Source organism: Antechinus flavipes, chromosome 5 (assembly GCF_016432865.1).
Source record: "Antechinus flavipes isolate AdamAnt ecotype Samford, QLD, Australia chromosome 5, AdamAnt_v2, whole genome shotgun sequence".
NCBI classification, from domain to species: domain Eukaryota; kingdom Metazoa; phylum Chordata; class Mammalia; order Dasyuromorphia; family Dasyuridae; genus Antechinus; species Antechinus flavipes.
The window spans coordinates 90641919-90667814 of NC_067402.1; the positions used below are offsets into that span (position 1 = coordinate 90641919).

Sequence of the window (25896 nt, forward strand, 5' to 3'; positions counted from 1 at the left end):
AAAGTGGACAAAGGAATGAATAATCATTTTCATACTTCTGCCACAACTGGGTAGTACAAAAGGCCCTAGAGCAAATGAATTACCTATCTGGGGATCCACAGTTTATTTGATTCTTGGAGGCTTGTAGCCTGGGAGGTGAGGATTGCATTTCCTGTCACTATCCTCTTCCTCCCTCCTCTTTTTACTGTTTGCTTTCTTCCCTGGGAACTCATCATATTTTCCCCATCTGTAGTCAAGGATGATGCCCCAGTCTTGTGATCACAGGGGGGGAAAGGCAGAGAGTAGGGGCACACATGGCAATAAGTTATAATGTTTTGGTATTTTGGGCATGCCCCATTCAATTTCCCCCATAAGAGCTCGATCAGGCAATATCTTGCTGGTGTCTGACATCCATGTACATAATGGTTCTCTCAAGATACTAGAATCCCCACTCCTTAAAAACATCAAGTACCCAACTTTCCCTAGCAGACCATACAAATTGGCATTTAATCAAGGGAACAGAAAGGTGAGATGTTTCTTCTCATAACACTATAGGAAAAGGCAGAAGTTCCAAATATGTTTAGGCCCGCCATATTTTATTCTTTCAGGCGCCAGATTTTTATGCCTGGAAAAACCTGCAGTCCAATTTTTTTTTTTTAACACAAAAAGGAAAGAGACTCAGACATTAAAATGACTTGCTTAAGCTTACATGGTCAGTTATTGGAAAAGCCAATACTTGAATCCATGTTTCTGGAAACCAAGAATCTTTCCACTCTCAGTATCCTTTTCCCCCTCTTCCATACTCATAAGGAAATAGTCACGAACAGCTGCTGACAGAAAGGAGATCCTGAAGAAGTTTGATGGTGCCACCAGACTATACTGAACAGGCAAAGGAATTCTGAGGCACTGGGTTGGGCAAAGGGAGCCAGGGGTGAAAAGCAGATTTTGCTTTTTTTTTTAGGAACAAAAGTACAGTGTAAGGGGGTGGGAGGTATGTGTGGAGATTTTGCCCCAGGGACAGTGTTTTTCACACATCCTTTTTTTGCTTATAAAATATATTCCATCAAATCCCTCATACTCCTGTCTGAACAACTAAGATATAATGCCTAAAACAATGAACCTCAGCCCCTGTCCCTTCTCTAACAGCTGTCCAGATGTGGATATGGAGTCTGCAAAGACTGCATTTGGTCCATGAAGTAGAGATATTCCTATTTTGGGAGTGTGGAACCACCTACCACCTAGGGAGGGTGAATAAGGTACCATTTCTGTGTTTTGAGTTTCTTATTAAAGACTTAGCTAATCAGATGGATGATTTCTGGGAGCCTGATCTCTCTCTATTCATTCTTGCCCTTCCCCCAGTGAAGCATGGAACCAGGGGAGATGTGGGGCCCAAAGCACTTTACTGCCAGGGGAGGAATTTAAATTATTCATTTAAATAAAAATGAGGGGTAGGAGAATGAAGGAGGATGTGTCCCCCCTCCCAAGGCCCCCAGTCCCTCTGTCCATCTGTCCCTCGGTCTCATCCCTCCATCCAGCATCCTACACCGGCATGGGCATCTCGTTATACTCATCCACGCCCTCCCTCTCATCGAACACCGGCTCTGCCTCATTAGCATCCAACTGTGGAAAAGGGAAATTGAAGTCAGGGAAAGGAAGGAATGTTTCAAGGTAAATTTTTTCAACAATTCAGTTGTGAAGGGACATGGGAAGTGCAAGTTTAAAAAAAGGGCAAGAAGGCCTTGTGGAAAGGAGCAGGAATTAGGGAGGCTAGGTCTTACGCATTTCATCTCTCTCTCTGTGAAGATTCGTGTGAGCAGCACCATCCGGAGCGGCACGGTGAGGATGAGGATGAAAGGGAAGGCGAGAGAGGCGGACGTGGACATGACAGCCCAGAGGATGGCCAGGCACAAGAGCTGCAAGGCTGTGAATAAGTGCATCCGAAGGGTCCGAACCTGTAGAGGAAGGGAGCAGGTTTTCTCACTCCGAGAAGCCTCCATTCATCTGCTAGGTGCTGCCCAAACCCTTATCCCTGGGAAGCCAAAGCTTGAGAGTGACTGGACACCAGCTGAGAACAACGACTACTGAGAATGGGCAAGAGACTGGTTTTGTGTTGTGAGCTCAAGAGGGTAGAGGAGTGGTCGATAGAACCTCGATGACAGAGAGCTAGGGGGCAATGGGGCCTACCTTCTTGACGTAGGTGACATCAGGGTGGTGCTTAGGCGGCATAAGCAGCAGGTGCAGCCGTTCGTAGAACTGGATGCCGTTTAGGGAGGTGACGCCCATGTAGAGGAAGATCCCGAAGAGCACGGCCAGGGGGATCTGACGCAGCAAGTCCCCAATCACCATGGAGAGGCCTTTGGGGGAGAAAAGAGAAGGTATAGGTAATGGGCTCACCACAGCCCCCCACTCCCCAGGCCAGGAAAGGGGAAACCTACCCACGAGCACAGCCACCAGGAGCCCTGTCACCCTCTGCTCCTTGACTTCCTGGATCTTGGGCTTGTCCCCCGGGGCCACAGCTTTGCTCATGACGGTAAGTGCATTAGCATGTGTGACAGAGCGGACAGTAGCAGCAGCCAGCCAGGGCAGACCAAAAAGGGCACAAAGACCTCCCATGGCCACAATCAGCAGCAGGTCCAGGTGAAAGCCAGAGCCTTTCTGCAGCATGCGTTCCTTCTTGGAGATGATCAGCCTGAAAGAGCATAAAGAGCAAGAGGGTTAATTACCACGTTCTATCCCTTGTATATGACAGGGAGCTGGGTCTTAAATCCCAGCTGTCTAGCATCCACCCATCTAAGAACCTGCCTGTCTCCTTCTTCCTTCAAAGTATCTCAAAAGCCTATTCCTTTCCATTTCTAATATGAACCTCCCCCTAGTCCAGGCTATTCTCAGACAGGCCTAGTGTACCACAAGTTTCCTAGGTGATTTCCCCAAATCCATTCCCTTTGCTCCTCCAATCTGTCCTGCACAGTGCTTTCATGGAAATGAATTCTCTTGGTTCTCCCTGCTTGCTCCCTTTCCTCTTCCCTAAATGCACTTTTGTACCACGACTGCATCCCTATCCCTCTTCTCTCTTTAGGCCATCATTACCTATGTGAACTGATGAGATTAGCACTGTAAGCACAGACAGATCACTTATCTCATGTTTGAATTTCCTCACCTGCAAAATGGAGGAAGAGGGTTGGACTGGATTGCTCCTAACATTCTTTCTAGCTGCTTTATTGACATTTTTTTGGACATCTTTGACAGTAATTTCCCAGTGCCCAATGGGTGAGGTTCAAAATCATTGGTCTGGTATTTAGGGCTTCTATAACTTGGCTTCGGTCTAACTGCAGAATCTCATCAGCTAATCTTCAAGGACAGCACTCCATTCACACCTATCCTAAGTTGTTCAGGTACTTCTTGCCACAGAAATCCTCCAAATTCAGACTCACGTTGTAATCTGAGTCTCCATGAAGATGAGGATGAACACAAGGATGGCAGGCAGAAAGCTGGCAATCATCATCCAAACAGGAAAGTCCCCATTTTTGCCCAGAGGATGGATGACCCAGCCCCGTTTTTCAGGAGCTGTCACTGAGAATCCACTGGGAACACTCAGCTTCTGCAAAGGCAGAGGTCAAGGGCCGTGAGGAGTTTACAAGAGATTGACCAACACCAACAGTCTGCTGTGCTCAAAAGAAAAGTGAATACTAAGCAAAAATAATCAGTTTTAACAGAAAATAGGGAGTGGGGAGGTTACAGGGCAAGGGGAATTACAGAGCTCTTAAGATCTCAGAGATTGGAGAAATGACCTTCAATCTCTGGATACTTTTAGTAGAGTATGGATATGTGCCCATCCATCTCGCCTCTCACCTGGGTGTAGGTGTCTTCAACACTGTAATCCACCAGCACCATAATGAGAATTGCAATGGGAACCCCAAAGTCTCCAATTACTCTTCGGATCTAGATGGGGAAGTGTTACAAGCTCAGCAAACATTGAAAAAACAAACAAAAAACAACCCTCTATTTAATGTGCCTCTAGAAAAAGGTAATCATCTCCATCTCACAGAGCCACATACCCTTCCAGGGAAGAATCTGCTGTTCTTGAATTTTCGAAGAAAGAAGGCAATGAAGAAGGTCCCAGCCATGAGCACTAGGGACAGCAGAGCTGTATTGGGCTGACCTTGCAGTTTCCGGACCTCCTTCTTACTAGGTGTACTGTCATTTCTCAGCACTACCATGACATCTGTCCATGTTTTATTCTCTACTTGTGCTGACTCAGAGCCATTTGGGACAATGCAGCCATGGAGTGGGTGTTCATGGAAGATCTGGGAAGATGGAAGGGGGAAAAATTTAAGCAAGCCATCCTACTTGTTTACTTAATATCAACCTTATTCTATCTCAAGGACAGTTAGGGGAGATTAACATTTAAAGAAAGTAGAAGGCAGATGATGATCAACAGATCAACAGATAAAGAGTTAAGATGTATGGAAGGTAGAGAAAAGTGGAGATGAATATGAATCAAAGTTGTTCAAAGGCTTCATGGAAGAAATGGGACTTAGTATGACTAAGGAAAGGAGAGAAAGGAAAATTTCCAAATAAAGGATTGGGTGAGTTTATGGTCTCTGGAGCTATTCTTTAGTTTTGTTAAATATCCAAACTCCTGTTTTGTCTTTGCTTTCTTCCCTACCCAGCCTTAACCCAACAATCATCCATTTTAACTTTGCACTTTCCTCCAACCTTTGAATCCTTTGCCTCTTTGTTTTTCTGTTGGGCCCTCCCCTGCTAAACAAGCAACTCCAGGATCACCCTCACCATTCATCTTCTCTGCTTCTACTCCTAACTGTGCTGACTTGGTCCATTAGGAATTCATATTGTCTGAAGAGGCCCTCAGATCATAGCCACTCAAAATCAGTTAACTCTTATTAACTCTCATTAGTCATGGCCGTTCCTAATTTTCACCCTCTTCAAACCCAGTTTTGTAGCAGAAATCATGGAAGCTATCTACTAAATCCATTGATCTCTATCCAATCATCATTCTCCTTGACATCTGCAATGTCTGACCTTGTTAAACATTCTCTGCTTCCTTTGGCTTTCATGGGAATGAATTCTCTTGGTTCTCCCTGCTTGCTCCCTTTCCTCTTTCCTAAATGCATTTTTGTACCCTGGCTGCATCCCTATCCCTCTTCTCTCTTTATACCATCATTACCTACACATTATGCCTTTATTACTTCTGTACATATGCTTTCCAAATCTGTTTCCTGGCCCAAGTTCTCTTCTAAGCTCCAGCCCTGTACATCTTCACTTTGAGGTTTTGCCATTTCCTCAAACTCAAAATCTCCAAACCCAAACTCATTCATCACCCATCATCCCAGTCTCCCAGGTTGTTCTTCCCTTTCTCTTCTCCCTATATTCAGCTCATTACCAAGTACACCCAATTGTAATTATCCATTTTTACCATCCAGGTTCAAGTCTTCCTTGCCCATGATCTAAACTATTTATAAGAACCTCGTAACTTGTCTGACACTGGTATCTCTGGTCTCTCATTTGCCCTTCACATGTGTCAAAGTAATCTTTCTTATTGCACAGACCTATTTCACTTCCTTGCACTTCCTACTAATAAAGTTGGCCTGCCCTCTTAGTTTCAGCCTGCCTTTCCAACTTTACTAGCGACTGTTCCCTTTGATAAACATTGCAGCCATCTTCTCTGTATATTTTGTGCTGGACTACCACAGATACAGAGATTGGAGGACTAAGTCACTTAGGGAACAGATAGATTTTCATGGGGGAACTGGCCTCTTCCCACTAACATAACCTGAAAAGGGAGCTGCTCACCTTGATCAGCTTGAAGAAGGTCTCATAAATGAAAATAAGGGAGATGAGGAAAGCAAAGATCTCTTGGGTGAATCGGGAGACGAAGCGGACGAGGAAGCTGCCCTCTAGTGCCACCATCAATAGAGCCAGGAGCACCAGCCAAAACCCGATCCACACTCGACCCACCAGGTACTCCAGGCCATTGGAGCGGCAAAACTGGCAAGGGAGAAGAGAGGAGGCTGTAGCTCAAGTCCAGGTTGGGGAGCTGCCAGGAAGAGAGCTCCTCTTGATTCGTGTGATGCAGGGGCTAGCCTCATTACCCATATTTGGCAGATAAGGAAACCGAGGCTCCGGGACATTCACTGACTGCCCAGAGTCTCGGAGCTTTGAGGTCTGAGGCAGAATTCCACTCTAGGTTCCAAGTCCAGCTTTCTTACCTGTCACCTCCCAGAGAGCAGGCAAGCAGTCAGTACCTAGTGGTGAGCCTCTCAGCCCTGTCACTACACACCCGCCACCACCCAAGAGCATCTGATCAGCCTTACCGAGAAGAAGGCTTCCTCAAAGACCAGCAGGGGCCCAGAAAAGCCAATGATGAGCAAAGGCTGGGCGCCCAGTAGGCAGAAGATCACCCCTTGGAGAGCTGTGGCCATGATCAGCTCAGACACACCAATGAGATCCTCTGTCTTTTCTCCTGAGATGGGAAGAGGTGCAAGTGCTAGCAAAGTCCCCTCATGGTCGAGGCCTGGGGATTCTGCTTTCTCACGCCCTTCTGGCCCCACCGTCCTCATTCCCCAACTCACCAAGTAGCCCCCCAAAAGTGATGGCAGGGGACAGGGCAGCAAAGTAGATGAAGATGACAGCTGCCAAACACTGGGGGTCCAGTGCGTCTCGGAAGTCACTCAGGTAGTGAGGATAACGCCGCCGCACATCCCGGATCAGCCCTCCAAAGGGCCGGCCCGTACGCCGAAGAGGATCATCATCGTCCCCTCCCCCAGCTGCTTCCGCCATCTGTAGGAGCGCTGCAACCCCGGCCTCCGTCAGGGACAACCTCCCTCCCGAGTGGGTCCCCCAGATTCTGATCACCCACAAATTCCCTCGGCTGAGGCAGAACCTTTAAAGTGTAAAGCTCCGGAGCCACTCCCTACCCTGCCTGCCATGTCCTCCAGCCAACCTCCCAAATTCAAATCCAGACGCCAGCACCAGAACTCTGTCCTTCCCTAAATCGGCGCGCTGGCCCCATCTCCCCCACCTTACAGAAACATCTCCACCTCGGGCACGGCCTACTGCCCACCCTCACCCAGCCCAGCGCGCGGCCCCCGTACCCTTGTCCTGGGGGGACTTGGGCTCCAGCCCTGCACCCATGGGCAACAGCCGGCCCTGCTCCTCGCGCTTCTTGAGCATCTGCCGCTGAAAGTGGGCCACAGACCGGAGGAGCTCCTCGCCCTGCACCTCGGAGGGGGGCAGCACCACGCTGCAGTCCAAGAAGGCATTGATGGCTGTCAGCAGGTCTTCCCTCTCGTCTGCCAGGTAGGCCGCTTCATGGAATTGCTGCCAGTTCAGGGGAGGGCACACACAGAAAAGCAGGGCGTCAGCTGCGCACAGAGCTCCATACGAGACCACCCGACCCTTTTATGATCAGCCAGCGGGCATGAGGCAGAAAGGACAGCCCAGCTGGGCCGTCAGCCACTCAAGCTGTGTTGGGCCTGATTCACCTGGGCAGTGCCCGGTGTCCTGACCATGAGTATTCGTTAACTGAAGCACCCTTTGGGGGCCAGAGGTGGGCCTGGAAAGACTCTACTGCGGGAGGGACACAGAGGAGTGGTCAGGCTGACCTTGTCGGACATGAGGGTGGAGATGGAGCGGCCGATCTCGTGGTAGTCCATGTTGGCACTGCTTGGGCCCAGGAGCAGGAAGAGGAAGCGCACCGGCACAGGCACTTCGAGGACGGCGTCCAGCTCAGCAGCCTCCCGCAACCTCACAAAGGCCATGGTGGGGCGCGACAGGAACTCTACGCAGCCTGGGGTAAGGGCAAAAGGTAGAGAAAACTGGCTCCTGGGTTTGAAGGAGCCAAGGCAAGTTCCCCTAGTCTGGGGGATGGGAGGGAATCTCGGCAAAAAACAAGGGAACTTGGTCCCCAGAAAGGGAGAATAATTCCTCAGTCCATGGAACAGACAGTCATTATACTAATAGAATACTCCAGCTGACAGAAGTAGTGGCTAAATGCATTATTTTTTTTTATAAATGAGGAAGTTGTCAGGGGAAGTACAGTGATTTACCAAACTCATGAGAGACACAGTTGGGACTCCTAGTCCCCAAGCCAGTGTTTGGGGTGATTACTTAGGGTGGGAGAAGAACAAAGTAGGGGTTGGGAAAGGAGGTCTATGAGGATGAAGAAGGTCAAAAGGGAAGGAAGAGAGGAAGAGAAAAGCTTGAGAGAGGATGTATCTGCCCAGGATGAGAAGTGAAAGAGGCTTATCAAAAAAAGGTGAAAAAGATTTATTTGTACAAGGGTATTTATAGCACCTCTTTTTGTGATGGCCAAGAACTGAAAACTGAGGGGATGTTCATCAATTGGAGAATGGCTAAGTGAATTATGGTATATTATTGTATTGTGCTATAAGAAATGATGAGTAGGCTGATATGAACTGATGCAAAGTGAAGTAAGCAGAACCAGAAGAACATTGTATACAGTAACAGCAATATTGTACAATGAACTACTATGAATAACTTTTCTATTGCTACTCTCAGCAATCTGATAATCTGAGACAACCCCAAAGGATTTGTGATGAAAAATGCTATGTACCTCCAAAGGAATAACTGAAGGAGTCTGAATAGACTAATGCATGGTATTGAAAAGCTAATTATTAATTTTAAATATAACTGGGTAAAAATTTTTAAAAAATAAGTGAAAGACAGGTTAATTGTACACTATTTCAAAGTCCGATTCTTCTTGTGTAGCAAAATAACTGTATGGACATGTATACATATATTGTATTTAATATATACTTTAACATATTTAACATGTATTGGTCTACCTGCCATCTGGGGGAGAGGGAGGAGAAGGAGGGGAAAAGTTGGAACAAAAGGTTTCACAACTGTCAATGCTGAAAAATTTACCCATGCATATATTTTGTAAATAAAAAGTTATAATTTAAAATAAATAAATAAGTGAAAGAGAAGTTAGTTCCTGTATTAGTATTCAGAACCATAGGTAGGAACCAGAAACTAACTTCATTTAGACTAAGAGCACAGAAGTTACCAGGAGAAGCAGGTGAAAAGAGGAAACATCCCATTTCCCAAACCACCCATTCTCCCTAAATCACAGCCTTGTTACCCATCCTCCCTGAACCAAGCTTGAAGCCCTCATACCCACGAGCACCACAGTGGCCTCTGCGTTCTCAGGAATTTTTTCCAGCAGCTTCAGCTCATGTTTGGACTTGGACCGAGTTATACCTGCAGGAGGAGCAGCAGGAGGCAGCTCCCGCTGGAATGGAAAAAAAGAGGGACAGCTCAGTCCATCTACCTCCCCACATTACTCAAAACTCATGCATCCTCCTAATATCTCTGTGAAGTAAACAGATGTAAGCTGTCCCTGTTTGATGGATGAGGAGACTGAGACCCAAACATGATTGTTACTGTTATTAACAACTATAATAATTACCAGCACATTCTGATATATTTCAAATTTAGAAAGCACTTCTCCCAACAATCCTCAAGAGGAATAAAGTATTACTACCACTGCCACTTAACCAAGAAGCCAATTGATAACAAGGAAAAATAGAATGATTCATCCAGTGTCACCCATCTGTGGAGAGGGCACAGCTGGGCCCAGGTGGCCTTGGGGCTCCATGCAGAAAGCACTGGTGGGAGTCAGAAAGGTCTTAAGTCACATTCACGTTAACAAGATGTGGGACAGTGGCCAAGGCATTTAAGCTTTCTGTGCCTCAATGTCCTTAATGAGAAAATGGAGATGACTTACCATTCTTCCAAGAGGCCAGCCGACAGAAAGTGTTCTGCTAGTGTTAAAGCACGTGCCACGCTAGCCACATCACAGCGTCATTATAATATGTCTCCCCCTCCTTTTCCTCCTCTCACCAATGTCTTCCTCACCTCTCTCTCTACCTCCAGGCGGGTCTCAGGAACACCCCCAATCAGAGGTTCGGTAACATGGGGGTCACTCTCAGCCCCCTGGCCATGGTGATGCCCAAGCAGGGACCCCAACGAGCCAGCAGAAATGTTCCGGGGAAAGGAGAAATCTTTCTCATCACTTGGATGGCTGAGAGAGAGAGAGAGAGAGGTAAAGAGATAAGGAAACGAAGGCGGCCGTGCATGTGGAAGGAAGAAGGGGAACCTTGGCTAGGGTGACTGCAGAAAGGAACATTTTCTGTACAGGGTGTGGATCCCTGGTTTTCGGTGGCAGTCTCCATAATATACACAGATGAGAGGAATAGATTTCTTTGGGGGAGGGAGGACAAGAACCAGAGGGAACCTCTATAGAAAGGCAGTAGGAGAAAGAGTACCTTTATAACTAGGGGAAAGGAAACTGCTTACCTGTGTTTCAGAAGCAGGGCCCGAAGCACATTGGCTCGGTCCTCAGCCTTGATCTGGTCAGAGATGACCATTTGTTCTACCACCTGGTGTGCCACCCCTGGCAGTGTCTGCTGATCCAGGTCTAGGAGGACCGCCCCTACGAGTGCAAAAGGGAAGATGGGGAGAAGGAACTACCATGACACCTTTTGGGTTGGATGGCCAAGAGTATAGGCAGGAGCAACCAGAAACTGGGGCCTGGGATGAAATGTTCCAAAGGTGTGCCCAATTCCTAAAGCCAGGGGATGATGAAAAAGATAGCAGTCGTCTTAGTGAAAAGTCTTTGAGCTCAGAGGCCAGAGTTAGGCTCTAGGCCTATTTCTGCCACTGATTGGCAGTGACCTGAAACAAAGCGGTTTAATCTCGCCAAACTTCAGTTACCTCACTTTGCCACAAAATAAACTTTGCAACACTTGTAGATTTGTTGTGAAAATTGCCCAAGGAAAGTAGGACAGAATCTCATTGTTGCAAAGGACATCTGTGAGGTCATCTTATCCAGCCTCCTAACTAGCAGAAATCTTCAGTATGATATTCAGCCTTAAGCATCCTTGATAAAGCTTTACCAGGACTGGAGAGCTCACTACTTTTGTGTCTAGTGCTCAAATATTTTATGGTAATTTTCACGTATCAGTTTTCCAGGTAACATAGTCCACAGTTCCCTAAAACTGATTCTTATATGTCTGTTTCCAGAACTGATCCTGGGCATATAAATTTCATAAGATTCAAGTGTCTTAAAAATAAAATAAAACAAACAAACAAATTCAAAGACTTACCATCCCTTTGACTACATACACTAAGCTCAGACACAATATATGATCACCCTAAAAACAACATCCTTGGCATTGTTCAGGAATACAAAATTTTACAGATGGCACTTATCTAAAAAACTTCACTATCTATATCCTAGTTAGCTAAGAATAAGAAGTAAACAAAATCCTCAGAAATCAAAAACATATATTTTTCCAAAAATCCTCCAACCTTTATTCTGAACCTACTTTCTCTGTTTTTTTCTTTATATTCCCATGACATAGCTTGTTTTTCTAGTTCTCCTCTTTTCAGTTGGTATAAGAAGTCTCCCCAGTTTTTTTCTGAGACTGTCAATTTTTTAAGGTACAATAATATTTCATTATATTCCTATATCACAATTTTATTCTGACTTTTGGTCTCACAAAAAAGAGCTGCTATAAATATCTTTGTTCACATAAGTCCTTTTCCTTGTTTTGGTTTCTTTGGGGGGTAAAGACCTAGTAGTGTTTTAGCTGGGTGCAAAGAGTATGCAAAGCATACTACATTTTGGAGCATAATTCCAAATTGCTTTCCAGCATAGCTAGACTAATTCACAACTCTGCTCCCAGTATATTACTGTACTTATTTTCTCAACTCCTCAAAATATGTCATTTTCTTTTTTTTACTGAGGCAATTGGGGCTAGTGACTTGCTATGGGTCATATAGCTAGGAAGTGATAAGTGTCTGAGATCAGATTTGAACTCAGGTCTTTCCAACTTCAGGGCTGATGGCTCTATCCACTATGCCACCTAGCTATCCCATATGTCATTTTCTTTATCATTAATGCTAGTCTACTGTGCAGAAGGTGGAACTTCAAGTTTACATTAATTTGCATTTTTTTAATTACTAGATTAAGTAACAAAGTATTTTCATATAATTGTTGACACCTAGGGTGTCTTTCTTTCCAAGATGCCTGTTTATAACCTTGGACCATTTATCTAATGAGAGAATGACTTTTGTCTTATAAATTTCCTGTTTCCCCTTTTAAATTTAACTGAATTTTGTTTCTGCCAAAAATTTTAAATTTTTTAAGGTACAATAATATTTCATTATATTCCTATATCACAATTTTATTCTGACTTTTGGTCTCACAAAAAAGAGCTGCTATAAATATCTTTGTTCACATAAGTCCTTTTCCTTGTTTTGGTTTCTTTGGGGGGTAAAGACCTAGTAGTGTTTTAGCTGGGTGCAAAGAGTATGCAAAGCATACTACATTTTGGAGCATAATTCCAAATTGCTTTCCAGCATAGCTAGACTAATTCACAACTCTGCTCCCAGTATATTACTGTACTTATTTTCTCAACTCCTCAAAATATGTCATTTTCTTTTTTTTACTGAGGCAATTGGGGCTAGTGACTTGCTATGGGTCATATAGCTAGGAAGTGATAAGTGTCTGAGATCAGATTTGAACTCAGGTCTTTCCAACTTCAGGGCTGATGGCTCTATCCACTATGCCACCTAGCTATCCCATATGTCATTTTATTTATCATTAATGCTAGTCTACTGTGCAGAAGGTGGAACTTCAAGTTTACATTAATTTGCATTTTTTTAATTACTAGATTAAGTAACAAAGTATTTTCATATAATTGTTGACACCTAGGGTGTCTTTCTTTCCAAGATGCCTGTTTATAACCTTGGACCATTTATCTAATGAGAGAATGACTTTTGTCTTATAAATTTCCTGTTTCCCCTTTTAAATTTAACTGAATTTTGTTTCTGCCAAAAATTTTAAATTTTATTAAGTCAAAATTGTCCATTTCACCTGTGTGATCCTCTCTACTATTTATTTAGTTGAAAACTCTTCCCTATCCATAGATCTGAAAGGTAAATTCTTTCTTGTTCTTCTAATTTATGATGTGATCTCTTATATTATATTTAGGTCATACACCAATCCATTTGGAGTTTATAATGGTATTTGGTATTTGGTGTGTGGTATTGGTCCATGCCTAATTTCTACTAGACTGTATAGTGAAACTTTCTTCCAGTGACTGGACTGGATTTATTAAAAAATCATTTTACTGTTTCCACTGATCAACTTTTTTTTCTTTAAACCAGTACATCATTTCAATAATGATGTTTTGTAATAGTTTAGGGGCCCCTTCCTTCCTATTTTAGATTCTTTACCATTTGTTCCACCATGCTTTTTTCTAGCTCCGTAAAATATTTAGTTGGAGCAGCACTGAAGAGAGATTGGGTTAAATTTAAAAAAAAAAAAAAAAGATAGTTTTTATTATATTGGCTTGACCTCATCAACAATGAGTCTTTCTCAAATCATTTAGGTTTTTATTTTTATGAAAAATGTTTGTAGTTAGATTCATATAGTTCCTATGAAGACTAAAAAGTCTTCATAGGTATATTCTCTGTTCTGTAGTTATTCTGAAATTTTTTAAAAGCTCTTTCTGCTGGGTTTTGTTGGTAATTTAGAGGAATACTGATGGTTTATGTAGATTTATTTATATCCTGCAACTCTTCCAAGGTTACCTTCTCAATTTTTTTAGTTGACTCTCTAGGGTTCTCTTATCTGTTTAATTTGCTTCAATCTTAACAGGCTTAGTCACCTGATTTCTAGGTCCAAAGAAAATCAGATGCATTAGAAAGTGGACTCACTGGTAAAGACAAGCACCCTCAAAGCAGCAAGGACAGCCAACAACCAAAGGTCCAGAAGCTTAGGAGCCATTTAGTATAGTATAGTATAGGATTGTAACGCAGAATTACAACAAACGTTCACAATTATGATTGAGTTATCAAGAAAATGTTTCATAGTCTCCATTTAAGAAGGCAAGGGAGTATGTACTCCAATTTAGAAAAAAATCTTCACTGAAATGGTTAAATACAGTTTTGTTGTTTAAAGTCTTCAACTGATGCAGCACGGCCTGTTCCATGACAGCGGCTATCAGATAAGTGAAGTGTTACTGTATCATTAGTATTCCATACCCAGAAACAAACAAATAGAAAAACTGATTGGAGTTGTTGACCTCACCAATATGGATGTCACAACACAACAGGGATGTCACAACACAACAGAGATGTCGCACGCGAGCTCGGCATGTTGACTGCCTAAGTTGTCTGCTGACATCCTGCACAGTGTGTTACACCCACAGGAGAATTGCTGGGGAGTGGGTTTTGGGAATGGGGTGGAAAGACCGGTCAGTAATGCACAAAGTACCAAGACAAGGAAGGAGGGATTATGGGTACTCAGTAAAAACTGGGCCAGAAATACCACCGATGCATACAGAGCAGGCCGGGGAGACTAGTAAAGAGGGTTACCGTGAGCCAGGGTTCTCCGAAGTTCCAGGAGGCTTCGGAAGGAGAGCGAGGCAACGTGGGGCTTCCCCCATCTGTCAGTCTCCTCCTCCACATCCTCCTCAAACTTGATCCAGCGCGCAGTCTCTCTCCACTGAGGCTCCTGGTTCTTGTCCAGCAAGAGCTCATTCAGCTCCACAAACACCTGGGGGAGAGGAGAGGCTGGGGATCCAGCAGGGATGGTGGAGAGGGGATTCTGTGTAATGGGTTGGAGGGCAGGGGACGGGGTTAAGAAGCCTGCTGTTGTCTTTACCTTTATGTTGGGAGTGAGATGTGGTGCAGTAGAAAGAAAACTAGGTTGGGAAGCCTGGGCCCGAATCCCTGACCAGACACGGTCTGGACTTAGAGGAAGGCCTCTGGGGCCCTCCATCTTCCCAGTGCCGTTTGTCCTGCTTACTGACACTAGGGAGATGTGAGCATCAAGTGTGCTTTGAAAAATTAAACATGGCAAGAATGATTTTTGGAGAAGAGGTGGGGTGCGTCACCTCGTGGGGCTGGTGGGGAGGCCGGGTCCGAGTCCGAGGTGTGGGGCCGGGCTCTCTCCCCTCCCGGCCGCCCTGCACAGGCCCCTTGGCATTCTTCCTCACTAAGTGGCGCCGAACACCTGGGACATCCTCAAAACGGTGACCTGTGAAGGACAGAGAGGGGGAGGAGGATGTGGGAGTGATGGGCAAGGTGGGAGGGGAGGGGGGAAGATATGAAAGAAAGGGCCGGCAGCCTTCCTCCCTTCCCCCTTAATCTCTGAAGGCCTTTCCATCACCAGGCTATTGGGGGCTCACTTTTCATGAGGTCTAGGTCAGCCGTGCCCAAGGTTTGGGCCTCGCTCTCATCCGTGGGCACACGGGGCAGCAAGGCCTGCTCTGCCCCCGTCATGCTCCCAATTCTGCGGCGCTCCTGCAGGTTGTAGCTGCGGTGCCCAGGTGGGGCCTTGACAGAAGCCCTCCCTGAGGCTCCTCCATCCTCGCCCCCCACGGCACCTCCGGATGCCTCTTCTGCCAGAGCCCTGGAAAAGCAAGCCACTTGTAAGCCATCCTGCTACCCCTCTGCCCACGCAGGTGGCAAAGAATGAGGCAGCTATGCTCCAGACACAGGCAAAGTCAGTGTCCACCTATACCAGCCTCTTGGTCCCAAAACGTGGCAAAGAAGCACAGCAACTTGATTTCGTTTTCAAACTAAGACTCCAGTCCAAATATTATCCCAGGCCGTCTTATCATTCCTAAATTCAACGTTCTGCCCCAATACCACCTGTCCCCTTCCCCCACAGATCCCTTGACAGTAACTCCCAAGGTTACCATTGTTCCTACAATGGTGCCTTTGCTTAGGCTGTTTCCTTTTCCTGAGGGGCCTTCCTATCCTGCTAAGGTATTCTTAAAGGCCTAGCTACACTTTAAAGTTTCCAAGGGCCCTTACAGATATCTTCTTCTATCCTCATGACACCCCTGGGAAGTAAAAGAGACCGAAGCATGTGACTTATCCCGAGTCACACAGTTAGTGTTTGAAACAGCAACTGAACTTAGATCGGAGGATTAGGACTGAGCTCCTCAGGGAGGCCTTCTCATTTGAGCCAAGCCCCTTCTCCATATTCCTCTAGCTTTATATCCCCAATACAGAACACATTTTTGGGACTTTGACGAGGCAGTTAGGTGCAGACCGAGTCCTGAACTTGGAGGCAGGAAGGAGCTTCATTTGGGTCTCAGTCACTTACTGGCTGTGTAACCCTGGGGGCAATCTAACTTTCTGGGTCAGTTTCCTTATCTATGAAATGGAGATAATACTCACCTCACAGAAGGATAAGATAATGTATGTTAGGTCCCTTTCAAACTTTAAAGTAAACTATTCTTCCAGTCCCCCCCCCCCCTCCCCCAGAAGACACATAGCAATCTCCTAGTTCCTTACTTTGGATATTATAAATACAAAAAAAACAAACCCCAAACCAAACAACAACCTGGAATCATCTAAACTACTTATGGTTAGCTTGTTCCACATTCAATAAATACAGCTTTCCACTACATATATGCTTCCTATTTCACATTAGTCACCGCCCAAGACTGGGGGCAGGGCCATGGAGTGAGTCACCCAGACTCACGGCTGTACCCTGAGTTTGAACCATTTTCTTCTAACCACACATGGCCCATGGTAGTTATGCCTTCCAACTTTGCCCACAATGATTGTTGTGTTTCAGTCATGCTACAGATCCACCCCTCCCTGCTCCCACCACCCACCCCAGACCCTCTCGAATCCCTGCCCAGCCATGTCCCCAGGCCCTAGAAATTACATCCACTGAGCGAGCCTTAGAGCGCCTGCCCTGTGGCTGGGGCTCTGGCTGGCCTGAGTGAACTAGACTTCACCTAAGCCACCATACCATACCAGCCTGTCCTAAATCAAACTAGCAGACCCTGTCTGTTTGTTTGCCCTACTGCTAGCTCACCCCGTTCTCATCTCTTTCTCTGGACACAGTAATTAAATCCATATTATCACTGCTTCTAGAAAAAGGCCATGTCAAGTGACTGATCTTGGGATTATTTCACCAGCCCAGTGAGGGGGTGGAAAGGGAGAAGGACCTAATAAACTTGGTTTTATTTATGTAGATGTATGTAGATGTATGTAGATGTATGTAGATGTATCCATCTACATAAAGATTCCCAAGGGCTGCTTTACTGATTTAGGAAAAACTACATGTTAATGTGATCTAAGTTCTACTATATTTTTATTCATTTAAAAAATATTGTCCAATGATATTTTAATCTGATTTTTGCCTTGCAGGGGTGTTGCTGGTTTCTTGTTTTTCACCTCTTCTCCTCTCCCAATCCCCTTTATGTAGTCCAGCCTCATTAGAGCATAAACTCCTTGAAAGCAGGCTATCTCACTTATTTCTAGTGCTCAGAACACAGTAAGAGTTTAATAATTGTTTTTTTCCTCTTTTTAAATTCTCTCAAAGGGAACAACAAAAAGCAAGCAACAAATTAGATGAACTGAAGTTGTTTTTTAAAAAGCTCACTTCATTCTAGCCATCAACAAATGTACAACACACTGTGGTTGTACAAAATATGAATAAGAAAGAAATCCTCTTATGTTGATGAAACTTAATATTTAGTAGAGAGGATTTTAAAAGGAGACAAACACTTATAATACAAGGTACGATGTTAATTCAATACAACTAAACAGTTTAAATATATATACAATGCACTCTTCTGGAAAAAATGAGTCACTGCCCTCAGTGAGTTTATAATCTGCTGGGATATAACATGTAATAGAGAAAAAAGAACAAAATGTTCTATCTAGGAAAATTTGAGAAGGGGAAAAACATTTTCAGCCAGGGGAGTGGAAAAGGGGCAGAGAAAGCTGGAGGTACATAGTTGGATCTTAGTTGAGAGGAGGGAGAGGTTCATTTCCAGCTGGAGGAAGAAGAGGCTTCAGGAAAAAAACTGAGCTTTAAGGATGAGTAAAAGAAAAGTTGGGAAAGGGGGAGGGAGAGAGAGAAAATAGAAATAGAGACTTGGAGAAGAGCCCCAGGCTCCGAGTTCAGGCTGGAGAAGGCACTTAACTGAGGCTTAAAGAGTGAAAGGCATTTTGATGGGATAAGAAGAAAGCCTGGGGTGTGGCCAGACTTTAGAGAATTCCACTACTAGTTCCCTTAAGGTGATTAACTTTTACTTGATTTTTACTAGGGATGGAATGTGGCTTTCACCTGGCAATTACTGAGCAGCTTCTTAACTAGAAGGGAAGTCGCCAAAGGGCAGACCTCTGACTAAATTTTTTGAGCACAGCAAATATTTTTTGGGGGCAGGAGATACTTACCCAGGCTGGGCCCCTTTGGGGGCTCTGGGGCTCGTTTCTTGGTGGGAGGGTTGTGGTGGGGGAGAAGGAACAGGTCCCTCAGGTTTTCGGTCTGTGCTATCATCCTCCTGGAGGAAGAACTAAAAGGGCAAATCGGCTAAAGAGCAGGAACTTTTTAGGTCCAAGCCCTTTCCTCACTCCACTCCCACCAGGGTTTCCAAAGAGGGGGGAGGGGGGCGCAGCTCGGTTCCCACTTACCTGGACAGAACTAGGGGTGGAGCTTGGAGACAGCTGGGGAGCTGTGCGACCACTCTCCACTTCACTGACCTCATCCTCGTCTTCCTCACCCTCCTCAATGGTGGGGGTTTCTCCTGTGGGGGAAGCTCCTGGGCGTTTGCGGGGCTTTCTGCCCGGACCCTGTGCGTTCTTTCTCCGGCGAGCATCAGGAGGCAGATGGGTAGAGAGTGGGTGATGGATGTGGTGGGAAGACTGGCGATGGTCTGGCAGAGGATGGCAAACTCCATTTGAGGGGGTGGCCCATGCCCCTTCCCTAGCCTCCTGGTGTTTCCCTCCACCCCCGCCCCTGGAAGCTCGCTCTTAGAAACTCCAGTTCCCTCGGGGCCCCTTTCCTTCTAAGTACCCCCCCCCACTGGGATTCCCAAAGCCCCCCATCCTGTCGTGGCCCTGCCTCCCCCCCACCTGCCCTTCTCGGCCCCGCCCCCTCACACTCAAAGTCTTCCTCCCCATAGCTCCGGCCCGGCTCGTCCCCGCTGCGGGATCCTGCCTCTTGCAGAATCTCCTCAAAGCGCTCCAGGCCCAAAGTGCGGTGCAGTTCGTGGTCTTCGTGTTCGGCGAACGGAGGGCACCCGGGGCCCGCGTGGGGGCCTGAGCCCTCTGGCTCAGGCTGTAGAGGGCGGGGAGGAGAGGAGATGGAGCCTCAGGGGTCCCCAGTCTTCCCCCTCCTGCTATGACGGCCTTTCCCTCCCATTAACCCCCCCTCCCCGCCAGTGCCCCCGCGCTGCTCATTTCCTGCCCTTCTGTGCCAGGACCACGCCCACAAGGGCACTTCTGTACTAGGGTCACTTCTGCAATGTGGAAAAATCACTGCTCTGTCCCCCTTCCCGCGATCCGCATGCTGGGACGCATCTCTGGGCGTTTCTCGCATCGGTTAATGAGGGAGGACTTTCCCTCTGGGCTCCAGGGTCTGCCTGCGGCAGAGCTCCACTGGGAACTTCAGCACCCCACAAAGCGGGCCCCGAGACCCAAAGGAAGCCCGCACCCAGACCGGGCCGGCCGGCCGGGGGGCAGGGGCTGGACAATGGACTGGCTTCCGCCCCGGGGCGCCCCACTCCCCTCCCCGTCCCGCGCTTGCCGCCCATTCCCCCCCACCTGAGTCATCCTGCAGGAAGAAGAGCAGCAGCAGCAACAGCAGCAGCCGGCAGGGCTGCGGCGAGGGGAGCTTGTGCCGCCCGCCGGGAGCGAGCTGAGCCGGCAGCCGAGCAGGAGCCGAACTAATCTGGCCGAGAGTCTAACAACCCCGTCCCTGTCCCCTCATGCGCCAGAGCGGTCCCCTGCTCCAGCCACCACCAAATATTTGCTCAGGAGCCTCGGGCCCTGAAGGGCATCGGAACCTCCAAGGACGAGGCAGTGGGTTCCCCCTCCAACCTTGATGGTGCCAGCTAGTCAGTGACCGAGAAAGGGCAGGGGAGGGGGGAGCGCCGGGCAGGAGGTGGGGACACCTGAGGGGGGGAGGCTATTTGAGGGGCGCCTACTCCTCAGTGAGGACAGGACCTGCCCGGCTCACTTTAGCAGCTCTAACCCGGCTCTCCCATTCCCAGAAAGCTCTCTGCACCACCCCCATAATAAGCTGGGGGGAGGGGGCAGGGCAAGCAGGAGGTGAGCATGGAGAAGATGAGGGGGACCAGGAAGACGTGGGGGAGGGAAGCGGGCGCGCACGGAAGGTGGAACGAGAGTAACGAGAAGATAGGAAGAGGGAAGGGAGGGACAGAAAGGTAGGGTAAAGGAAAGAGAACGGGGGGGGGGGGTGTTGCGCGGACCCCTCGCACCTGAGGCCGCAGGAGGAAGTCCATGGCCGGTGAGGGGTGTAGTGATGAGGGAGGGGGAAGGGGACAAGCCCGAGCACCTTCCTGGTCATGTGTCTGACGGGACCAAAGTGACCAATAACTGGGCTAAGGCAGCGGGGCTCGGGGTTAATGATTTCCCCCGAGAGAAAGAGGGGGGCCACGTGGGGCAAGCAGCCACATGGAGAGGGGCGGGGCCAAAACGGCACAGAAGGCGGGGCAGAAGAGCCGAAGCTACACCCTCGGGGTGGGGTGGGCGGGACCCGGGATGCCACTGAGCTGGGGCTGGGTCCCGAGGGAAGGGAAGATTCCTTGCGGGGGAAAGCAGGAGGAGAAGGGCGACTCCGCGGCAGTCCCTCCTCTCCTTCAGAGGACAACCGTAACTTCCTTCCCCGGCCAAGCACTCGCTCCCCGAAAGGGCAGGAAACCTCCCACAATCTCATAGTCTCCTCCGCTCCCAGCTTCCACCAACACGCCCAAACCCTGCTCCCCAGTCGCCTAGAGCCTCCTAACAACCCCTTCCATTTCAATCGACCACAAACTGGCCGCCAGCCCCAGTTAGCCCTGCCGCTCTCCTCCCCCAGGGAACCGCCCAGGACAACTGAGGGCTCAGAGCACGATAGGCTTGGGGCTCTGGGGCAGGCGCGGAGGGCAGGTGTGCGCACGCGGGGCCTGGCGTCCCGGGCGGAGGGATGGGTACCTAAGGGGGGCGGAGCGGGGGTCTCGGTGATGGGAGAGAATACTTACTGTTCGGAAGGGGCCAGGACCCGGGCCCGTGCCCAAGGCAGGACGTCTGGGGGTGTTGCTCATTGCCGAGGTGTTAGCCCTTCTCACTGTCCCTGCAACTCCCAGGACAACTTGAGGGCAGCATACCCTGAGCATTAGGGAAGCCGAGCAGGGCCAGGGGAGAAACGGGTAAAGCCATTAGTGACTCCATGCCCAAACATTCACTCAACGCCTACTATGTGCCCAGCACAGAGAGTAGCAAGGGGGCAAGAGGAGGAAGAAATGGCAGGAGACGCGGGGCAGAAAGGGCTGGGAGGTGGGGACTATTCTTTTCCCCCACAAATGCACACACACTAATCCCCCTTAGTATCATTCTTTAAAGTGCCAGGCACACAAACATACACACATATATTTAAATGGGTGGGGGAAGGACAGGGACAGGAAAAAGATACAGGATGGAAAAGTGGAGGGACAGAAGGAAGGAGAGCACTAAAGTCAAAAGCAAAGAGGGACCGAAAGACCGATTAAACCAAGGTAACTAAGGGGGGGGGGGGAGAAGCAGTGAGGAAGAGGAGATCAAGAGAAACAGAAAAGCAAGGCAAGCTGAAGAAGGGGTTGTGGGCGACGAGATGGGGCCGGGGCTAGAGAAGAAAGGAGAGATGGAGGAGAAAGTCTGATGGCTGTAGTAACAAGAGATAGTGAGAAGGTGAGACAGCAGAGAAGCCTGGGGGAAAGGGAACAATAGAGGTGGAATGAGAACAAGAGATTGTGACAAAACTGGCAAGAGAGGAAAGAAGAGATGAAAACGGGACTCATTGCAGCTAGAAAACTGCACAGAAAGAGAGGCGCACCGGGGATATCGGGAGGGGTCCTAACCCAGGATCCGTCCCACCCCCTTCATCCTCACCCCCTCCCCTTTGGCAGAGTACCCCGCCAGAAGCCAGAGAGGGGAGGGAAGTGGGGGGACGGTGGAGGAGGAGCTGAAGCCTGGTCTCTGAACTCACCCAGCGGGAGCAGAGAGAGGGAGGGAACTGGGCTGGCCGGGTAGTTTTTTATGCCGAGGGGGGGTGGAGTTGGGGGGGAGCGAAGGACACGTGACAGGATTGGGAGGTGGGGTAGGAGGTCTCCTGTTGGCTCTCTCTCACCTCGAAGAGGTTTTAGCTCCTTGGACACATGGATCCCTGGTGAGGGGAGGGACCGATTCTCCTCCCCCCTACACCCCTCCCAGTTTGGGAAAATCTGAACCTTAGGGCTAGAACCTGCCCGTGACCATGACTGGCTTGGGGTGGTTGGATGGAAAGGGTAGGTCAGGAGGACTGAGGAAAGGGTCTCGGAAGAGCTCTTTACAAAGCTAATGGGGACCCACAAGGTAGGCTGGGGTAGGGGAGAGTATGTATAGAGATATAGATATGCTAAGAATGGGAGTGTCTTAAAAGGTGGAGACCAGAAGAGGGGCGAGGAAAAGAAAAGAGAATCTTTGGATTCTGGGTTGGGATTTCACGGAAGGGGAAAAGAGACGAGAGGCCAGTGTTGAGAGCCAATCTGTAGGGGTGAAAAAGTATAGGTCCTTAGGGTCAACTGGGAGCCTAGGGCTGAACATTCCTGGCCATAGCTTCAACTCAGCTGACCGCACTCCCCCTCCTCCCCCCCCCCCCAACATCCCGGCCTTTAGCCAAGGCACGTCCCTCCCCAGACTATCCCCCTACCCCCTTAGGGGGCTGGGGAAAGTGACGCGTGAGAAAGAGGTGAGTGTGGTAGCGGGAGAATCTGTCCAGAGCTTCTACAGGTGGTCCTACTCGTGCTGCTCCATACTTATACGAGTAGGTCCTCAATTTGCCCCCGTTCCTTATCTCATCACCCCCTCCTCCACCCTCCCAGCCCCATCCCCCTACTTTGGGCTTGAGCACAAAGCAGCTTCTGTCCCCAGCGTTCCGGGCCGATAATCCGGGGTGGGGGCACATTCCCGGGACCGGCCCCGACCAGCCCCGGGGGATTAAGATCTCTCCCTACCCCATGGCTGAAAGGATTAGCCGCGACACCCCAGGACCCCCTCTTCGGCTTTATTCCCTCCCCCCACAAACTGAATGCACACATTCCACTGCTGGGCCGTAAGGGGAGGGGGCAAGGTGGCAGCTGGACCCGGCTGGAAGAGGTGTCGACCCCTTCCTCCAACTCCAGCTACCTAACGCTGACAGCCCCCTGGAGCCCTATACTTCCAGAGTCCAGGTCTCGTAGGGTTGGTCCTCATTCAACCCCACCCTTCAGCTGCCCCACTGGCTTGACCCCGTGTCCTGGATTGACCCGTCTCCCCTCCAACTTCGGCCCCGCCTCTTGTGAGGCAGATGGAGGGGCGTCTCGGGAGGAGGGCCCGGGAAGTTGAGTTTCTGCAAGAGGGACGGGGGACTGAGGACAAGGAGAAGTTATGGAGGGGTAGACAGAGAAGGAAGCTGTAGGCAGAGAGGGCAGGGGGAAGAAATCCAAAGACCCCAGTCCGGGAGCCGAGGTTGGGGGTCTTTGCAAAGCCCAGCTGGAAACCCTGCCTGACTGCTGGACCCTTTTTGATAGCAGGAAGCGCATCATCCCAGTTCTGGGGAACCCCAGGAAGGGGGACCCGGATCGGGCGTCTACACTTCCGATCAGTTTCCCCATCCCGCATCCGCCCTACTCGCCTCCCCATCCTCTACTGGGCCATCCGCCTCCCCGCCCGGCGCCGCCTCCCTCCCCCAGCATCCCTGGCTCCACTTTGGGTCTCTGGGTCCCTTCTCTCCTTCCTTCCTTCTCTTCCTCTCCTCAACGCCCCAGGCCTCCCCCGCCTCCCTCCCCTTGACCCATTCTCCCCCCCCCCCATCGCCTCCCTTCCCCCAGTAGCTTACCCGCTTGCTTCTAGCTCCGCTCCCCGAGGATCCCGGGGGTCTCGCTCCCTTCTTGGTCACCTTCGCGCGCTCCCGGCAGCTCCCCCTAGCCCACCCTGGGGCGCGCCCCCGCCGCTCCGAACTTCTCCCAACTCAACTTTCCCCCGCGCCGCAAGCAGGCCGGCCCCTTGCGTGCGCGCCCCCTTCGTGCCGTGCGCGGTCCCGCCGGGGGTGTGTATGTGTGAAGGGGGGGGGTGTTAGAGACCGGGAGAAGATGGGCATGAGGGAGGGGGAGGGGGCGCGCTTCCAGGCACTGCCCGGTACTGGCCGCTTCGGGCGGGGCTGCGGGAACTGCCCCCGTCCTTGCCGTCCTACCCACGGAAGGATGGCACAAACCACCCCACCCCCTCGGGACTTCCCCGGAGTTAGGGTGTCAGCCACCCACGAGACGCTGACTCCAGACCTGTTCGCTCCAACTTTGGGGCATGTGCAGTAGTATTTGGGTGTTTAAGGCAGAGAAAGGGAATCGCAGGAAAGGCACGGTCGGTGTGGGCACGACCGACCCCCCGAATCCGAATCTGAGACTGCCTTCTAGCCCTTCCAAAATTACCCCCTCTTTCCTCAAGGGGAGATCTTATTTAGCGCTGGGGCACCCTCCTCCACGAAGTCTTCCCTGAATTCCCAGGAGTCCAAAGTAAAAATTTCTCTCTCCTGTGAATTCTTGAAACACTTTGTACGGCTCCTAATCGCTTATCATGCTCTAATTTGTCCCGTAGTTCTTTTCCAGGTTTTATCTCCCCAAATGAATTGCAGGCTTCTGGGGGAAAGAATAACTGTGCCTCCCACATCTTTTTATCTTCCAGGCAGCAGAACACACAGCGTACACTCATAACAAAAGTCTGTCTTAAGTTTTGTGGAGCCGAGACCCCCGGAGAAAGTCTCTAAAGTGAAGCAGGAACAGGCAAATGATCTGCAGCCAGCACTGACCAGGAAATAAAGTTAGAATCAGAGAACTGTAATCAGACCTGGAAGGAAATTTAGAGGTCATTAAGTCCAATAGTCTTTTTTTTTTTTTTTTAAGATTGCCATAATTGTGTTCGTGCTTTTTGTTTTTACAATATTTTCTTTTTCTATTTTATCCCTTCACCCTTCCCCGTTCAGAGAGTCATATGAGTAATAACTTATATAAAGTTTATGTTAAATAACTAACAAAGTAATAATTTTTCACCAAGATTTTAAAAAGAGAAAAAAGCAGTTCACTAAGTCATCCACACATTCTCCATGTTCCATAGTACACACAATATTCCCCATCCATAGTACTCTACCCCTACAAAGGAGCAACCTGCTGGCGAAGTTAGACACACAGGACAGCAAGCAGAGGTTTGAAAGCTAGGGTTTCTGACTCCAAGCGTACTTCTCCTGGCTCTCTACACAAATGGCAAAGCACTCCAGTACCTTTGGCGAGAAAACCTGAATGGGGCCATGAAAAATCACACCAGCACTGCTAGTAGACAACTGCCTTTGTGGGTCATTAATTTTTAGTTATCTCAGCCTCTTAGATATATACCCTACCCTTTCCTGTTTCTTGTAAAGGCTACTATCACTGGTGAACTTTAGTATTTAATTTTTTCACATATGTTACTTGCCAGCCATTTTGTATATTCATCAAGGACCTAACTGTCATTTGCTTGTCTTGTATCCTCAAAAAGGCCCAGCACAAAGACAACTGGATTTAGTGTTAAAACCAGTCCCAAATGTATGGACTTTTTTTTTTTTCTTTTTTAAAATCTTTAAAATGTAAGGGTTACTTAGATGATCTCTAAAGTCCCTTCCAACTCTACACCTATTTTGTAAACCAATGGACATGAGAGTCAAGAGATTCCTTGTCCTACAGGACACTCTTATATTGCACTTTCTCATCTGTAAATTAAGTGTTACATCTGTTCTGCTCAACTCCCAAAACTGTGAGAAGGATAAAATGAAATATATGTAATGAATCACTTTGTAAATTGTAA

General features: G+C 48.5%; 1 protein-coding gene across 3 annotated transcripts; it reads right to left on the bottom strand.

Annotated features, from left to right (window-relative positions):
- Window positions 1-554: 554 nt before the first annotated feature.
- On the bottom strand, window positions 555-24031 carry SLC4A2 (solute carrier family 4 member 2). Of its 3 annotated transcripts, XM_051962583.1 has the most exons (23): window positions 23903-24031; window positions 21051-21177; window positions 18949-19126; window positions 18481-18722; window positions 18244-18362; window positions 15225-15448; window positions 14931-15073; window positions 14410-14590; window positions 10321-10456; window positions 9880-10045; window positions 9139-9253; window positions 7602-7786; window positions 7092-7317; window positions 6570-6788; window positions 6312-6460; window positions 5791-5985; window positions 4035-4283; window positions 3829-3918; window positions 3411-3577; window positions 2415-2668; window positions 2164-2333; window positions 1758-1931; window positions 555-1599 (listed from the first exon to the last, which is right to left on the bottom strand). In XM_051962583.1, the coding sequence occupies exons 2-23, from the start codon at window positions 21111-21113 to the stop codon at window positions 1519-1521; spliced, it is 3726 nt and encodes a 1241-aa protein (XP_051818543.1). In that variant the 5' UTR covers window positions 21114-21177; window positions 23903-24031; the 3' UTR covers window positions 555-1518. The 3 variants fall into 3 exon arrangements, with proteins under 3 accessions (XP_051818543.1, XP_051818542.1, XP_051818544.1); XM_051962582.1 differs by lacking the exon at window positions 23903-24031 and having other exon boundaries at window positions 21051-22660; XM_051962584.1 differs by lacking the exons at window positions 555-1599; window positions 1758-1931; window positions 2164-2333; window positions 2415-2668; window positions 23903-24031 and having other exon boundaries at window positions 3451-3641; window positions 21051-22660.
- Between the last annotated feature and the right edge of the window lie 1865 nt (window positions 24032-25896).